The 19111-nt window shown below is 38.8% G+C and overlaps 1 protein-coding gene across 12 annotated transcripts in view; it reads right to left on the minus strand.

Moving 5' to 3' along the window:
- LRBA (LPS responsive beige-like anchor protein) overlaps positions 1-19111 on the minus strand; it is a 435651-nt gene that overhangs the window by 318393 nt on the left and 98147 nt on the right. For 11 of the 12 annotated variants that reach the window (XM_044430947.1, XM_044430950.1, XM_044430949.1 and 8 more), the window contains 2 exons: positions 18406-18529; positions 17870-18062 (listed from right to left, as the gene is read on the minus strand). In XM_044430947.1, coding sequence (XP_044286882.1) covers positions 17870-18062; positions 18406-18529 — 317 coding nt within the window. Of the gene's footprint in view, positions 1-13272; positions 13285-17869; positions 18063-18405; positions 18530-19111 lie in introns of those variants that run through there. The other variant, XM_044430958.1, reaches the window with a different exon arrangement.

Consider the following 19111-nt stretch of genomic DNA (forward strand, 5'->3'; position numbering starts at 1 on the left):
GCAACCACTCACAAAATCATGAAAAGTGAATGGCATGGCATATTTTTGCTGAATGGTCCTGAAACAAATTGTGACATCACACAATAAAAATTAGCCTCCTGGGTTCAGATGACACAACAACCCATAATGGACAAGAGCAATCCTACAACGTCACAGGTACTCTATATGGCTTGTTCATGAAAAATAAACCACTAGTTGTTGTCCAAACAACGTAACAACCCTCCATGGCTAGCTGTCTAGGGAACATTGTCAGTGACTTCTTGGCTACACATCTGAGATGATCAGCCATGTCAAAATTCCAATTTTTAAAGAAAGCCTATGGTTTAACAACTGTCAAAATTCCATGCCACTGTAAATGGGATGATTCACACTTTCCCATTTCCCTACACACCTAGAACCTTGAGAAAGAGTGGAAAAGGTGAGGGACACTGAGGTCAACTCCAAACAAGAAATGAGAGGATGGTATCAAAGAGGTGATCTACTAAATACTCCATTTCATGACTAAGGATCTGCTTGTGGCTTTCTGTTTCACCTGACAGCTGTCAAATAAAGAGCAAAAGCAACACATTGACCTATTTGTCAATGACTGTGATTGGTACAGCCTTTATTTTAATAGAAGACACCATCTAGGACATTTTGATTAGTTAAGGCCATGCATTTGGGCTGTTTGGAGTTGCACTGACATTTGTCAGAAAAAATGCTCCATCTTAAGGATTAAAACAAAATAGTGAACAGTGACAACCATTCTAATATGTCAGTTCAATACTTGAAGGTGCTGTTTTGGGCTGTCCCTTTGGAGATCACAACAAGAGATCTCTCTCCTCCAAAAAAACCAGGGCAGATTATTTTGTTACAAAAATGTGAGTGATACCAACCAGTTTCATTCGCCAGGCTGTAAATCACCCAGGGAGCTTCAGCTACGGGGTGGTATAGAAATTAAATAGCAACAACAACATTTGTGCACAAACTGCACTCAAGTTTGTTGCAAGTGCTGACACCCTGTTTTATATCAAAGCTTAAGCTCACTGCATGGAGACTTGAATGTAAATAGGATCCACAATTTTTATAACTGGTTTCTAGAATTAACAGTACTATTGCCTTATCACTAATATACACAGCCTAAAAGTAATTTAATTTTTTACTGTTTTTGCATTAAAACTAGGCCATCTCAAAAGGAAATTTATTTTTACTGGGAACAGGAGCTTTCCTCTATTTATACCTGGTAAATATTTTCCAAAATTTAAAGCTTTGATTCCTAATCCCTAAGGGGTCCCATTGCACTACATTTAGAGAGGGGATCCAGGTCACACAGATTACAGTCTGTTCAGATAGATTCATCAGATTCTGAGAAGCAGAAGCCACAAGGGGACAGATCTTGGCAGTTTCAAGGTAACCTAATGAAGATTCTCATGCAAATTGTAAGCACCAGCCTTCCTTGAAAAGGAGAGGGACATTTCACAGCTGCAGGAGGTGGCAGTAGATAAGGAGTGCTTTGATCCAGTCAGGATATGACAAGCAAAACTAGCAGACCAAAAAGTGTCTGGCATTCCCGCTATCTAGACCCCAAGATGCAGGAGCCACCCTGAGGATGGAGTCAGAATCCAGGAAGGGAGAAAAGGATGGTAAGTTTCAGGTTGGATCCCGTTCTTTACAGGGGCAGATACTTCTGCCACATCTTAAGGAGGACATTTCTTTGATTTATTTTGTCACCTCCTAAGCTTTATTAAAAGTATGATGCTTCTAAGTTTTCCTGGAGTCTGCTGAAGAGAGAAAGAGGCAGGGAGAGACCTGCTCACAACCCTAGGAATATTCTTGGAATATTCAGCTTTCAGTTAAAATGGATGGATTTGGCTTCCCCAATATCTCTTTATATCATCAAGCCTGTTTGTTGACTTTTAGTAGCTGTTGCTCTTTCCTGCTCAAATTAGTCTCCCACCCGCTGCCCAGGCAGCTTTGTAATCTTCATGCTCTGGTCTTCTCCCTAGATGGATTGCACTGGGTTTCCAATATGCTAAAACCCATAAGGTGCCTTTTACTGTTAACAGAGAGGCATGCTCACGCACAGGTTTTGCATTTACTAGACACCCATTTTTCAATATGGGCTTAATTAAATTGGGAAATTGTTAGAGATGCAACATAGCTAATGCTTCTCTTTTATGTTTTGACAATGCCCAATGATTGCTTCTTTTTGGGAGGAGGTAATACATTGAATAAATTTTGTGATTAAGTTCATAAATGGAATGGAACTTAATACAATGGAATTTCTGTACTGTTTTGACAGCTAAAGGACTAATACTACTGAAATAGCACTGAAAAGAAAAATGGCCACCAGTAATCAAACAATGGTTGATGAGCTTGAAGAAACTCTCAGTTTTCGAGTGGATGAGTTGTAGGTGCAAATTAAGAATAGACAAATGCAAAATATTCGCTGAAGTCTACGTATAACTATCTTCATTAATGGTATAATGTCTTGCTATACATAAAATGCATATGTGTATGAGGTATATTCATTGTAATAGATTAACTTCAATTTCATGTCAGAAAACTGCAGTATTACATTTTTTTCCTTTGTTTACTTTTTTGTTTGGATTTGGGTTTTAATCTTCAAATTCACAATAAAAAATGAAAAATGTGTGTGGGGGCAGAAATTTAAAAAATAATCAAGCTCTAACATGTATCTATCACTGAAACCTATAACAACTTGAAATTAAAAGGTTAGCCAAGAGAATTTCACATTTACCTGTACCTGGTCATTTTACATTTCCCTCTAGGTATTTGCAACAGTGAAGCTGATAACTCACAATTAATTACCTGATATTGCTTTAAATTAGCAAGCTAAGAGGCCATACATTTATCTTCACAATCATTTGATGCCTAATCTATAGCCATTTACAACACTTGGAAAGCTCATCTATGGACTACTAGTTAAAGACAGTTGCAAGCTAATAAATACAGCATTCCCCTCTGTCATTAATTTTAACTTAATTTGACATTCAACATTCACTAATTGCTAGACAGGAAGATTAGACTGTACTATGTAAAAATGTTATGGTGACATATTCAGCAGTAGAACTACATTGGGTGATGTTGAATATTTAGCTATTTATGAAGACTTAGCATTTGTTATTCCCTGTAACTTGTGCATATACCACCTAGAAGACAAAATCAAATTCAAGGGGAAAGGAGGCTGGTCATTCAGGCAAGCAACAGAACATTTCTTGAATGTAACAAAGTTTACTGGAAGTTAGCTCCTGTGCTGCTAAACCCCTCAATAAGCTATTCATAATTTCAACAAATGTTACTATTTTTTATCCTAATGAGAGCTTTATTGACCTGTTTTTCCACCCTCCTAGGAGCAACGCTAACAGTTCAGGCCTGGAAACTCTCTACACCATTCAGAAAACAAATCAACTTTGACTGGAGGCACCAATACCTGCTGATATCAATCCCAGGGAAATGAATCAGTCAAGGAGGAACAAACGTACTGTACACACAAAGGCTTTGCACACTCTGGCACTTTCCCTAACATAACAAATCCTTTGCCCCCATACCGGCAAGCTTCTTACAACACAGATCAAAAGACTGTATTAAGTCCAAGCCACTTAGTTTAACTGTCAAAACAAAAAAGAAAATTCTCTTTTCGTAATCAATAAAACGGTTTTAATTGACAAGATTAGCTATTATGACTCATACCACATTTAATGTATATTACATTGTCAGTAGAGAATACTTTAATTATTATAAAACTTATCATGCCTGCCAATACTGTTTTTGTTATTCATTGGTGTAAAATATTTTCTGAACAGTACAAAAACAGAAAAACCTACAAATAAGTATTAATAACTTCTCAGCGCTTACATTTCTGAAGTAATAAACAACATTTAGCAGACAGGCATCTTTCGTTACTACTTGAATTTGCTTAGGTTGCACACTTTAGAGGAGAGGACAAAATCTCCCTCTCCTGGGTGGGGAATTGCCAGATCGTCCCACCCCTTTTCCCCATTTACTAGCTGATTAATGATTTCCCAGTTTCTCCATTCTTAAGAGGAAAATATAAAATCCATGCTTATTTTCTTCATTCTTAAAGTGCCTCACCTAGAAAGCAGCAAAAAGAAAGCTAAGCTAAAATATGTTGGTACTTTGGCCCTGCCCTTTCTGACTTTAGTCCCACCCCCTACTACTTTTGACCCCTATCCACTGCTGCAATAAATCTTCCGAGAGTTTCTCTAAAAGGAAATTTGGTCTTGGGATGAAAGAGAATCTGCACTCTTCTTTTATAGGCACATGCATGACAATATACTCTCTTACTTTTTGATCCTTTTGATTATGCACTAATGGCTTGAAATGTTGACTGATCTTTATAGTAAAAAGCAATATTCAGTTAACTAGCATTAAGCCCAGGGATCAGTATTCCTAATATATCACCATCTTAATCGCTTTCCTGTACTCTGAATGCTTAGCAAGGATTACTTTTGAGAAATTAAGCTGTAGAATCCTAGCACAGTTCTACAATCAATATTTACACACATGATATAAGAGCAGATGATGTCACGTAGAACTCAAATGTACTATCCTTTCTTGGACTGTGAGAACATCTGACAGTTACAGAAACTGACACAGACACATCTCCAAAAAGGCTTCCATGGGAAGTGTAGCAAGACAACAAAACTGCCCAAATGACTGAGTCTAAGGGTGAATCCAAACCCCAACTGCATGAGCCAGCAGTGTTCAACGAACTTATTTCATAGCAATCCTCAATGCCACTAAGAAGGGGGACAGGGCACTGGGAAAGCTGCCCAGGAAGGCCTGGTGCTTGCAGGCTGCCTGACAGCGTTCTAATGGAAGCGAAGCAGTTCTAGGGTCAGAAAAACAAATAAATCCCGTATAATATACCTGAAAATGTATCTGCACCTACCCCTTCCAACCCACCCGTAAGAACTTAAGAGCAGCAGTGGAAAAAAGACTGGTCTTTAACATGGTACCAGTCCGTAAGACACCCTCTAATATTAGCCTGCAAACAGTAAGTTTGCGCGGACATCTTCAGTGACAAATTTGGTAAAAAAACAAAAAAAACAAAACAAAACAAAACAAACATTTTTGCAAGTTCAGGTAAGCATTGTCTGCTGGATTACCCCCATCCATATTAATGACTCTCAGAGAACTCTAATGGCCAAACGATAAAGATATAGCTAGCATCTGCTTTAGAAAAGCAAAAATTTGAGAATGAAGCTCCAGTCCAGGTCAACTCCCAAGCTTGGTGGGAGGGGCTTTACACCTGCCCTTGCCGGGATCCTGATTCAAGCCAGACCATCTATGCCAGTAGAGATCTATTAGAGCTAATCATTATCTGGAAATATGTTAAAGGTGTCCCCTTTCCCCCAAGTTCTGGACTGGGGCTGCAGCGAAGAAGAAGGATTAAGTCCCCCTATGCATTGTTAGGGACCTGATCAGGGAGGCCACATTTACTCCACTGTAAAAAGGAACAGGGTACTTGCAATGTTAATGAAAACAAAATATTTTGGTCAAAAACAGTATCGTGTCAGAACTTACTTTCCTAGAAGCTATGTTTTAGCTGGACATTTCCTCTTATATGCTTGATAATATAATCTTTAACAATGTTTTCCACCAATTTACCAGTTAAATAAAAATTAAATGTTAATTTAAATTCACCAATTGAACTTAACATTAACCTAGATAACTCTTTAAAAAGGATTATCTGAAAGAAGAACGAAGTGTGAAGTAGCGTCTTTACAAGAAGTTATAATGAGGCCATTCCTGATAAAACCTAACATATCCAAACAATGAAAACCACAGGTCAGTCCCTAACATAGCCTTCCTGGCCGGAGGGTGCTTGAGCAAATGACTGAAGTCAGCTCCTGGTTCTCTTGGATAAAAGGAGCTTTCTAGATCTATTTCAATCTTCAGTTTCAGGCCTGACTTTTGAATGGAAACTGCTTTGTCATCCCACAGGGCAATCCTTTGCCAGGAAAGGGGCAGCAGAAGCGTGACCCTATTGCTTCTCTTAGAATCGTCAATAGCTTTTTATCCTATCCAACATAGTGACCTCTTTGATAGACTTAAGCTGGGATGCGGGGGCACTGTGTTACACTGATTTTGCTCCTACTTGGATGGCTGGCTCTAGAAGCAAGTGCTGGGAGGATTGCTACTCTGCCCCATGGCGCTTGCATTAGCAATTTTGCCACTGTTGTATCTCCCATGCTTTTTAACACCTACATTAAATTACTGGGATGCAGCAACTTCAGCTCTACCCCTCTGCTTCACCTAATGCAGGTAGGACAGTTGAGTACCTGAGCAGATAATGAACTGGATGAGGACCAATGCACAGACTCAATCCAGACAAGTCAGAGGTACTATAAGAGGGTCCAGCTTTCAACTTTTCCCAGAGGGCATTACATTCCTCCTAATGAAGCAGGTTCATAGTCTGGAAGTTTCCTTGATCCATCATCCTCACTAAAAGCTCAGGTAACCCCAGTACTTTTTACCAGCTCAGTATAATATGCTAATTACAACCCCAAATAGTTTCATGACAATTATTTGTGCTCCGGTAACCATTCATTTGGATTACATAGTATGTTATACATAGGACTACCTTTGTTTTAAGAACTGCTTTAGCGCTTTATAAACCACCCAGATTGTTGTAAAATGTCCAGAGAGCTTTGGCTGTGGGGTGGTATAGATATGAAATAATTTTAGATCATTGCAGTTTTATTACTATTGGTTTTACTTGACTTTTAAGTACTGTAGTGTGTTTACTCTTTCTGTTGTGGTTTTACTATGTGGTGTTTTTATGCATTGCTTTGCTGTTTGTAGGCAATGTTTTAAGGTATTGCTCATCATCCAGAAACTTGTGTTATTACTTAGTTTAAAAATATAATAAACAAACCCATAAGCACCATAATATCATATCCATGGTTATCCCAAAGAAGCAGCTACCCAGTTTTTGATGGCTTTCCTCAGTACTTCAGTTTAAATGTGCTCTGAAGTTGCATGGCAGCAATCCAGTTCTGTTCTGGTTCAAGTGGAGCCCATTCTTTTCTGTACAGGACCAACTTCCTAAAAGTATTTTCTACTACCTAATAAATTTGTACCCACCCTCTGTATACCACAGAGCCTTGAATCCCCTTCAAGACTTGCCTATTTAGCCAAGTCTGTGCACATTTCAGAGAAAGCTACTTCGGAGCCCCTGGTTTTCAGCTTGCTACCTAGCAACCTAAATGTTACAACTACATTTCCAAATGCCATTGGTGCTGACATGCACTACGACCACTGACTCCACTGGTCTCTAATTCATTATTTATATCTTAGATACAGATGGGATTCATTTCTGAGCCAATCTAAGATTTATTTGGATGGGAAAGAGCCTATCCTTGGCTTTAAAAACAATATCACACACATAATACAAGACCTAAAAGGAAGTTAATTAATCAGAGTTAAACATTTATGTACATAGGTAAATCAAAGTCAGTTAAAACATTCATTTATCCAAGTTCCCAATGACATTTAAAGCAGAATTCTCAAAATTATTCATTATAATTTTGCAGGGAATTATGTGTTGTGCACATCATTCAATATTTTTCCTAAGCTAGGCAGAGTTTTATTTACAAGAACTGTTTTATTGCCCAATACTCTGACAGCATCATTATCAAGCAGCATAGCTAGTGAATAAAATCTGGGGTCACCAGATTTGTATCAGAGGAAGCCTTATCATCATCATCTTCAAGTATTAGACTCTATGCTTGTTGCTAGGAGATAACAGGGAAAGTTCAGTTAACAGAAACAAGAGGCACCAGAACCATCGGCTTGTAGTGGTGGTTTGCAGAAAGCAGCATAACTGCTTTCTATTTTTAGAAGAGGATGAATGAGCTGACCAAGTAGCTAGGACTGTATCAAGAACTAGGCATTAGATTGTGTCTGATGCAAACATTAATGGTTCTATAGTCTGAAAACTGTGAACAGATCAACATAGTGTGCTGACATTACTGAGAAGATGCAGATAGTACATTCAAAACCAGTGGCAGCTGTCACTCCAGCTTCTTGCTAGTGTCTTTATTGCCTTGCTAGTGTCTTTATATTGGAACAACTAAAGGCACTTGGTTTTGATCCATACAATCCTAAATTATTCCTTACTACTTAGTCTACTGGTTAAACAAAGAATCTGATAAGCAGTTGGTGCTGAACAAAAGAAACAATATGGTGTCTTCCAAGTATTTGCATGTAAAAATGTGCAAGATAAACATGGGAAAGCTGAAGGGGAGGAGAGGAAGAAAGAGATAAGGTAGGTAAGACAGACTAAAGGAAATGGGTATTACAGAATAGCAAACTGCAGAAACTCAGGAGTCAAGGAGGAAAGATTTTGCAAGCAAACTCAAGCACTTGTGTGAAAAAGGTAAATATCTACTTTATCAGTATACATTTGAGAAAAAAACTAGGAGGTGGCCTGATAGTTCAATGAGACAATGTTTGGTTGTTCCAAGCCATCTATCACCTCAGTAGGACTACTAATGCAATCAGAGCAAAAGATGAGTTGGTACCACCTGGTCTCATTCTCCTGAACCCATTCTAGCCTTTAGAAATGAAATAAGAAATGCTTCAACAAGTTAAAAACTCAGTGAAGGAACTTGGGCAACTGCTTTATTCCAGGACAGCCGACTTGTCCGTCTAGCCACATACTGGCAGGTCAACTTCCTAGGATGTTAGAGGCAAAGATCTTTCCAATCACCTACAACCTGGAGAAGTTATAGACTGAACCTCTAGTCTTTCTGCATGAAAAGTTTGTACATTACCATTGAACTATGGTCACTTTCCCACCACCTGTTTCTCAACCCCACTCTGGCACCACCACTGTTTTGTCTGGGGGGCATAATGATGATGATTTGAGGGGACAGTACTGACTGGAAACACTGGAAACATCCTTGAAATATCTGGCTTCCTTCAGGAAGACAGATATTCCTTTCTTCTTTGCATGTTCCTGGCTCTACTATACCAGCTACTGGGGAGCACATTTAAGCTGCACTGAAATGTTTCCCAACTGCAGTGAAATTACTTTTCTACATATAAATGAATGGCAATCATATCAATTCATAAAGGGGCAAAATGAAGGGACGTGCAAAGCCTTCATGCCTCCAAATTATTAAAAATTAAGCTTATTGCTATCTGTATGGATCCATCTTGGATTTTGTTTCTTCCACATAGTAGTGAATGACTGAATGCTAGTAAAGGGACATGGAGTATTGAGAGGTAGATACGTTTTTAATAGATGCATGCAAGGCTCAGTTCTCCTGATCCTGCCCAGCCAGCAACATTTACACATACAGAGAAAATATTCTGTAATGATGGATTATTATTAGATGGTCTGGTCTTTAATTTGCATTTCATATTCAGTAAGTTGTGAAGAAAAAAACCAGCATCCAAGGGCTCCTGACAATGGCAGTGTCTGAAAAGACTGCAAATAACCATCCCTTTTATTTTCATCAATACTACAGATGTGGGTTCCGATTCCTTGGATTAAGAAAACTTTAGCTTTCTAAATTCTTTCCATCCCTAGCTAACAAATTTAATTTCTTCTCAAAAATTTTGCAGTGCTAAATATAATCATAGAATAGTAGAATTGGAAGGGGTCAGAAAGTCATCAGGTCCAACCCCCTTGCTATTGCAAGACATTAAGTTACACCATCTCATTCAGACGACTATCCAGCTGCTTTTTGAATGTCTCCAGTGAGGGAGAGCCAACAACCTCCCTAGGTAGTAAGCTCCATTGCCGTACTGCTCTGACAGTGAAAAAATTCTCCCTAGTGTCTAGTCTAAATCTGGTTTCTTTTAACATTAAGTTCTCTATTCCGTGTCCTGCACTCTGGAATGAAGAAGAAGAAATCTTGTCCTTCCTCTCTGTGACAGCCTTTCAGGTACTTGTAGAGTGCTACCATTACCACCCCTCAGTCTTCTCTTCTTGAGGCTGAATATGCCTAGTTCTCTCAATCCTTCTTCATAGGGGCTGTATGTACTGCAGTTCCCTGACATTTTAAAATGTGTATTTATCGCCTCACGAAGCGAACAGAAGGAAAATTTGCCTACCTGCATTACCTGGTCCAGTAGTGCAGATACACAAATTTCTCCTCCATTTACTTCACTTAAATATGCACAAATATAAAATGCATAAACATTCCCAACTTTTTAAAACCCCTAAAGAAAGCCAAACAGGTCAGAACAAATGGAGCAGCAGCACCAACTCCTGCCCCTCCAATGGTGCAACATTCCCTTGGCCCCTTTCAGCCACCTCCTTAGGGTTTTGATGCTTTTAAGAACTGTTAAATAATCAAGTGTTCCAACAAGTATGGGAGTTAGGAATCTGATGACATATCAGGCAGTTATAAATGCATACAAAAAACAGACAAATAAAATGTCCAACACAGTTGTGCATTTTTCTGAAACTGAAAAAATAATTAAAAACAAGGTGACAACCTAGAAATGTTTGCTCCAAAGTGGCACTTGGGCACCGGGCAAGTTTGCAAGAAGCAGGGGGATTTGCCACTCTTGTCAAGATGCCCAATACCCTCACAACCCATGATAAAATCAGCACTTCAGGTATGGATAACACAACAACCCATCATGGGTCAGGCAACTGTAGAACATTCCATGAACAGTCAAGGTAGCTCAATGCCCAAAAATAAGCTATCCTGGAGAAAGAGCTTAAGGTCTGGATGACATGAAACTCACCACAACTACTTACCCACAATGAGATTGTCATACTGTGCAAACCCAGTCTTTCAAAACTTGCCACAAAGCATTCCTTTATTGTTTTACTAGGCCAGAATTGTTTCAAATATTATAAATTATGTCCTTAATATTTTAAAGCCATATGGACATTGTGAACGATAGTCCTAAAACTTCCATCCCTCATGTTACCAATGGGGTGGGGGGGGGGGAGAACATCCCAGTCCTTCGAAGAAGCTGGCTTTCCAGGACTTAGTGGGAAATCCAGTGACAAAGCTGCCCACTGGGTGAAACAGCCACCCCCTTCTCACACTCTAAACTCTTTAATCTTTCCCCATCAATCAATCCTAGCTAACGAATCATTTTTTGCTCATCTTCTCTTTTCAATTTGTCTGCATTTGCAAGGCTGGGCAAGTCAAGCAAATAGCTATATAATTCAACTTAATTTTATGGACATCAGTTCTACCGAGTTCTACTATCAGACATGTTGTTAAATAATGCACCTTTCTGTAATATTAAACACAAAGTCAATTTTCTGTTTTAATGTAGAGCAATTTAAAGCTCTATTTACACATTCCACTCTGAAAGAAAGAAAAGCATTACAACAGGGTTACATCTAACACTAACATTCCTTATTTGTTCTTTCATTGTCCTCCCACTAAAGGCTGCCCTAAATATGGCCCAATACCACAACAATAGAATTTAAGAGAATCTAATTTAAACACTCACAATGAACTTGGCTATTGAAAAGCTCTGATTAAACCACTTTTTCTCATATAAAATAGCCTTGAATGTGTGAGGGAAAACTGTGAAATACATAAACATTTTTTAAAAAATCAAAGCACCACAAAGAAATTCAATGTTAAGCGGATTGTGAAGAGCTTCAAATCCTAAGAGCAAAAGAAACCAGTGCAGTACAATTATGCCACAAAAGCCATCACTGCTTACAAAGCGTTGTGCAGCTGTTGGAGAAGAGGGCTACAGTGACAAACAGCTTCCCTGCTACAAAGGTGGCAGGAAATCTATCAAACTGGACAATAAAATTGCAATTGAGTTTCTTTGGCTTTTTATAGCAGCAGCATGTATCTTGATGTGTAGCTCTGCAAACCCTATCCAATTTTGCAACACTAGTTCTTTTACATGCTAGTTCTTTATCATAACATGGAGTTGCAAATGAGTGGTAGATATACAAACGAAATAAAGAGGATTGATCCCATTAAAATTGTATGTCGTATCAAGGAACAGAAAAGCAAATTCACAAAATGATTCCAGTTTTTTTCAGAAAACACAACAGTATTTAAGAAATCGTTCTTCAGGATTTGGAGGCACTAAGACAAATGTAAAGTTATTTTTCATTAATTCATACCTGCTCAGAAATATGTGAATCCACAGAGATAAAATTTATGTGCTCTTATGAAGGAAAAAAGTATGAATTTAGCTGCTTTTGTTCTCAAAATAGCAGCAGAAATGCTTTTTGAAAGCACTATCGCATGCAAGGAATACCTAACAAGGAGGAGCTTGCAATGAGGGTGAATTTACTGTCTGAATGCATCTATCTTGTAAACCTATTTGTGGATTCACCACTGTTTATCCTAGGCTGAAGCACTCCAGAGAATGTATGTATGCATTAGCCCTTGGAGGAGAAAGCAACAGGAATGGCCTGAGATATCTTGCTGCTGGATGATGGTGCATTCCCCCTCCCCCTCCCACATACAGGAGGGATGCCTGGACTAGCAACTGAATTCCAAGTCCAAACTGACAATGGAGCAGCCTTCTCCACTACACCTGAAGGCAACTGGCTATCTTAGCAGTGTGCAGGGTAGTCTGTGGGGCACACAAAACTGTATCCTCCAACATCTCACTGCTATTTTCACTCTACTACTTGAGACAGCTGACTCACTCTGCCCAATCCTGGGGGCAGCCCTACAATTTAACAATGCAGAACAGTGGAGTAAGGTACAATGGAAGAGTTTATGATGTGACCACTTTTCCCTTACTACTTAAACGACTTCAGTTTTCCTAACTTCTCTTAACTCTGTTCCTACAGCACCTTTCTAGTGGTCTAGAAAGTCCAAAATGTCTTTCTAAAGCTACTGTTAGGAGCAATTTTAAGAGCAGAACTGACACATGTATGAGAAGAGCTCAGTCCTGCACCACTTTCCTGAAGTCCATCCCCCATGGCACCTTCTTTCCAAGGCTGGAGTCTGGTTTTGACGGAATCTGACAAAGACTACAGGAAAGAAAACTGTGGGAAGAACAATGGATCAGCTCCCTTCAGATACAAGTTCTTCTTATGCTTAAAATCAGGCCCTATTTCTCTTTATATGTGATTGCGGCACGAATACCTATGGGCTGCAGACCTTGGCCCATTATCTGAGGGGGATCACTAGCTAATTCAGCTTCCCAATTTTCAGATAAAAAAGCAAACTTCTAGCTCTTATAGAACCCAAGATATCAGGCAAAATGTTCACGCACATTTCAATCTTTTGTAAGAAATGGATGTTTTATCCAATTGTTTGTAAGAAATTAGCCCATTAGCACCTTTCAGTGTGTTTAGCCAATGAATGGAATCCCAGCTATGAACATCTGGCTATCAAGGAAGCCTAGAGTGGCCAGGTTCACACGTCATAACAAGCCATGGTGATTTCTTGCCTTTGTCAGTCTGTCCTGCCATCCAGACCCATGCATGGTGCCTTTAGTTTCCCAAAACCATGGAGAACATCAACAGGCTGTTCTAAGCTTTCCATACCACGGCCTCTCCATGACCCAGGATCACCATTTTACCATTATGGCATGGAAGAACTTTGAAGTCTTGTGGAAAGTGGCCATTAAGCCACCCTTTCTCTATTCCCCTCAGCTTCCTAGCAACATACTCATAATCACCCTCTTTATTCCTATTGGCTGAGCAATGTGCCCATCTCCCAAAGACTTACTTTCCCAAAGAGAGAAAGCAAGTAAATCCACAGATTAATTTAATTAAAAAAATCTTTTAGAGGCTGGAGTGGCCAGAAATTGTTGCAGGAATGAAGGTGCACTTGGGAAAGGGAAGAAAAGAACTTGTCCTCACTGGTCTGCTGAAGTTTTGAGGCAAAGCTGCTGAGGTCCAGAGGAAGCAATCACATTAGGAAAGAGACTTTGCTTGCAGGGGATGCTGGGGTTCATGGAAGAGCAAGAGGATGGACTGGGAAGCAACCATGTTGCTATAGGAACCACACAATCCTAAGCTGATTGGACAAAATTTGCATTCCAAGGAAACTACACAGGGTTCTTTGCTGTGATGTATGAACCCAGTCAGTGCCTAGCTACCTGCAGAAGGGACTTCCCAGTTCATTCTGACCCTGCTTAATTTTGTCCAGGAAGGTGTGCATAAGCACACACAAGGAATTGGAAACAGTTGTCCTTCCTGAATTTTTGTTGGCCTACATATTAGTGACAGCTAAGATTTTTCCCTGCTTAGTCAATTACCCCTTTCCAGATACCCTTTCAAAGCCACCCACTGCAGATGAAAAATAACAACATAGCAACTGCCTAGTAAGCAAGCATGTTCTGGATTTTGGTCCAAGCGTGTTCACCCATTGAATTATTTCTGTGCTTTACAGTAACTTGAAGGAAGGAAAGCAGGATCAGGGAGAAGGAGGATTAAGCTTGTACTGCAGGGCTGCAACTCTATAAAGACATGCCGAAGCATAGAAATCAGCTTTTAGATGTTTGACTTACTTCTAAGTAGACATGTATAGTGTTGCATCATTAATAAACACCAGAGGTAATAATGTTAGTCTATTGATGCAAAACCAAAAAAAAGTCTTGTTGTCTCTTTATGTTTATAATTCCCCCCTCCTCTCACCACATACACATACACCCATACTTGCATATATAAAGTTGAAATTCTCCATAATATTCCATGCACCCAGTGGAGTGGGCTATACTACACAAAAGCTTAGGCCAGAATGGCTGTGTTAGTATTTAAAGTGCCATAAGATTCTTTGTTGCTCTAGCTGTTAATGAAATTTCTTTGAATTGATGTTTATGCAGAAATCAGAGGCATATGGTTGGGACATACAAGAAGCATGAGCATGTTTTTCAAACTTTAAGGATTAATATATATTCTAAGAGCAGGTGTCAGTCCTCAAGGTATGTACCTTCCCAGTGTATCTATATGATAAATTTCCAAATGGGGTAATGGGCACAACACAGAATATATGCATGCATACCAGTTCAGAAAGGCAGCAGGTTAGGGAGGCATATCATGAACACTGTAAGCCCTTTTTTGCATAAAGGTATTTATTTTATTAAGTTTGTGTTCCACATTTCCACCAGCAGCTGAGGATTCATTTTTTCCTCCAGTAATTCTGTGTGTGAATTAGGCTGAGAGGAAGTTGCGGACCCAAGGTCATCCACTGAGAAATAATGGTCATCCTCAGGCAGCAAAATGTTGCGTGTATCCATCATGTTCAGCTGTTATGTCTCAGGCAGTAAGGACAGTGTATTCTCATTGGGTGTGTTGGGCCTGGGAAAGGAGTTTCAATGTGCATGTGCTGGAATACTCAAACTTTTTGTAGTCATGGACACCCATCAGAATTTGAGAAACTACAAACTTTGCCACCACAAAATGGCTCATATGAAGGATGCAGCTAGCCACGTTAGGGTTGCTGTGGGGGACTGATGAATCAAAAGCGGTGGAAGGAAGAGAAATAGCAAAGCTAGAGGCTGGGAGCTGAGAGAACAGCATGATAAAGGGATGAGAGCAGGAAAAAAAAAGGTTAGGGTCTAGACAGAGAGAGAAAGTTGGTGGCTAGAGACAGAGAGCTGGAGAGAGAAACAGAGACAAAAGGTATTGATTGGAGAGAAATAGCAAGGGTGTATAATTGCTAGAAAGGTGTAGTTTGATATACGGGCATCTAATATGTATTCGTTGTTATGGATATACATAAATCCATGTACATATATTAAAGAGTACATTTATGTTTTCAAAGAGTACCCACAGGTAGCATGATGAAGATCTCTCCAATAATGCTGTGAAATGAGGCATTTGTATTTGAGTTCTTTATCATGGAAGAAATATCCATCTTTTGCTTCCAGGCCACCATGGAAGACAAGTTCTACTGATCTTTTTGACATTATTGTAAATTGCTTACTGTACATGTATGTGTGCATGTACAAGTGTTGTGCATGAGTTCAACACTGGGGACAGAGTAGGCTGCCCACTGCAGGGAGCCAACCCATCCTGGCTTTGGGCCTCCCTGAGAAAGTCCCACATTTAGGCAGGTGGCTCTGCCACTGTCATGGGTAGCTTGAGCCTCAGAGGAACACAGATGCTGGAAGAAAGCACTGAAAAATCTAGGAAGCAAGTTATGAAAGAGGTAGTAATGAGGAGGAGGGGAAACCAGCCATGAAAGTAACAAAATAAGAATGACAATTTCGACAGCAGGAAAGTCATGAAAAAATTAAGAGTTATACTTTATAATCATTTAACAGAAGTATTGAAATAATAGTGTGAAATAATATCTGGGAATATATGGAATACCAGAATATTTTAGATACACCCAATCTGCAAAGTGAATTCTGCTTTTCAAACAGAATTACTTATAACAGAAAGTACATGGTTTTGAAACTGAGCGCTTTTGTCCAGTTTGTAGTCCCACACCTATGCATATAACTGATAGGACTATTTTAAAATTGGATAGTATAGTCTACGACTTAATGTCCAGAGTTTACTGGCCCATTTGAATTCTCTTCCACATGTCTATTGATTCATATTCTACTGCTCAGGTCAGTCATTTAATCAGAGATTCCTCTTTCAGAAATAAGGCTTTAGCACCATGAGTCTCCTTACTATCAACAGTAAACAGAGCCTGCAGTTGCTGTAACCTATCTAAGCTTAACGGAGCCAAACTGACTGGCTCAGTAATTTAAAAAACAACAAGTTAAGCATAAGAAACGCAAAAAAGTCTGAAGGGCCATAGTGCCAGGTTCTTAAGTTTTGTTGTCACAGCACATCACAGCAGGACAGCCCTGTTTTATATCTTCTTCATATATTTAACTGTTGCTATTAAATACAGCCTTTGCAATTCAGGCATTTTTAAATATGACCTCAAATGTCATCTAAAAATCTACAAATGCTAGCAAGCCACTTTGAAGAAAACAGAAGCTTAACTAATTATCTAACATCTGGATCCAGACACTATTTTGTCCATTTTAGATTCTTTGTAAAGCTGTTATCTTGCCATTTCTAAAATAAAATCACCACCTTAGAAAAGTAACACTGTTGCTTTGCTTTTACTTTTGCTTTCTTTACGAGTGGTCTCACCTGGCATTAGCCCCACATCCATCCACACAGCTGACAGAACCATTTTTATACCTGCAGTGTGCTGTCTACACACTAGACTTCCCACAATTCAAACATTGGTGTCTTGGAGAGAAATGTACTGGAAGCTTACCTAGAACTATGCTTAGATGTTTGGAGGAAATAAAACAAAGGCTCAAAGAAATACTGCAGTAGTATCACAACTTTGTTCTAAAATCTGATTTTCAATTGAAGGAAGGTTAACACCATTAAAATACTATTTCCATCACATTATTGTTGTGACTGCAAAACAAACCAACCAACCAACCTATTCTGGTAGCATGAAACATGATTGATACCTTTATTTAAAAAGAAAGCTATTCTTCCCAGCTGCCTTTCCTCTCTTTGTTTAGAAAGCAGATTTTGCTCTAGTTTCTTCATTAGACTCGAGCAATTTGTTGCACGGCTACTTCCTATGACTAGAAGCCATCTTTCTGGCCTAGGAATAGGCAAGTTGCGCCACCTTGTGTTTCAAACACACAAAACTCTACTTCACATGCATTTCACAATAGTCATAACACACAAAGCACAAACATAGATCAGATTAGCTATCTGAGTGCCAAGATTTCCTATCAGCTACACTATAGTTGACCCTGATACTACATAAGCATAGTATTTACATGCTGACAAATTTAATTATTCTAGTTTTACAAATACTGAGATCTTGCTTCATTCTTTTCTATCCATTAAGATCATTTTTATTTCTGCATAGCCCTTTTCTGGGCTCACCAAAAAGTGAAAATACCTTAAAGCACTAAGAAAAGGAAAAACTATCTAGTTTTTGTTCAAACTTACCTTTGAGTGTGTGATCGCTAGAGTATCTACCCAAACACGCCAGCCACCCCATTCGTATTTGATTGCATGATAAAGTAAAATTCTAAAAATGGTATACACCATTTCAGTTATCTTCTGTTCATCAGAGCTTTTCGGATTAATATAGCAAAGTGAAAGCATCCATTCCTGCCATACAGAGCACTGTAGTAAACTCCTGCAAAATGGTTAACACACATTGTTAAATTAAGTCTCAGAACCAAGCAAGCAAACTGCAACTCAAAGACAACTGTGCTTTAGAAAGCCATGAAGTCTGTATGAATTAAACATAGTTTGAAATATTTTACATAAAGTTACCTTTATAATGGAAAAATCACTGATGATATCTGAAATCTTTATCTTATTTCACATATTATTTTAACATCAAATTAATGGAAGAGCTAGCTTCCTAAGATGCATTGTGGGAACACTGATACAATTATTAATTCATACGTTCATTCATTAAATGTCTCATAAAATACATTTCTCTAGGTATTTTACAGTACACATTATCTACTTACCTCCTATTGTCTCTGCTGCTATTAAAAAGCTTAATCATATCAGAGAGGAAAACTCTACGGACTTCCATAGTGTCTGAGCACTGTGGAGAATTATGCAGCAAAGTTGCAATAACTTTCAGGACCTCTGCAAAAATATAAATATTGTTTTAATAAAGAAAACAATGAAAAAACTAGATTAGCCTCCCTTGTTCTAGTTTCTTCAAATTAAGCAAGGGCTACATAATGATATCATAGGAAACTAAGCAGAAACATTTGGTGGACTTTCTTCTGAATATAAAACAGAAAGGTTTACTCTTACATGTGTACAGTGGTGTCACCAACATGAAAAGTTATATATGCTAGGAAATGAGAGCAGGCACATTGATTATTCAGTCAAAGTAATTCCTGTTTTGTCACTTTTTGGTAAATTAGCATAAAATTGGTTCCTAAGTATCATAAGATCTGGAAGTAACTTTACCATAATAGCAAAACAGCAATTTTATTATAACAGCATTATAAATATTCAGAAGAACAATATCTCTAATAACTGGATGCTGGGAATAAACAGGGAGAATTTTCTTGATCATGTCCTGCTTGTGTTTTCCAAGACATGTGAATGACTACTCTTAGAGTAAGAACACAGGATACGCTGGACAGCAGTATGATCACAGGAAGATAATCTGATGTGCCCTTTCTTCTTACTTAGTGGCCATGTCCTGTTCTGTTT

The sequence above is a fragment of the Varanus komodoensis genome, unplaced genomic scaffold (assembly GCF_004798865.1).
Source record: "Varanus komodoensis strain SLA01 unplaced genomic scaffold, ASM479886v1 scaffold21, whole genome shotgun sequence".
Classification (NCBI taxonomy): Eukaryota; Metazoa; Chordata; class Lepidosauria; order Squamata; family Varanidae; genus Varanus; species Varanus komodoensis.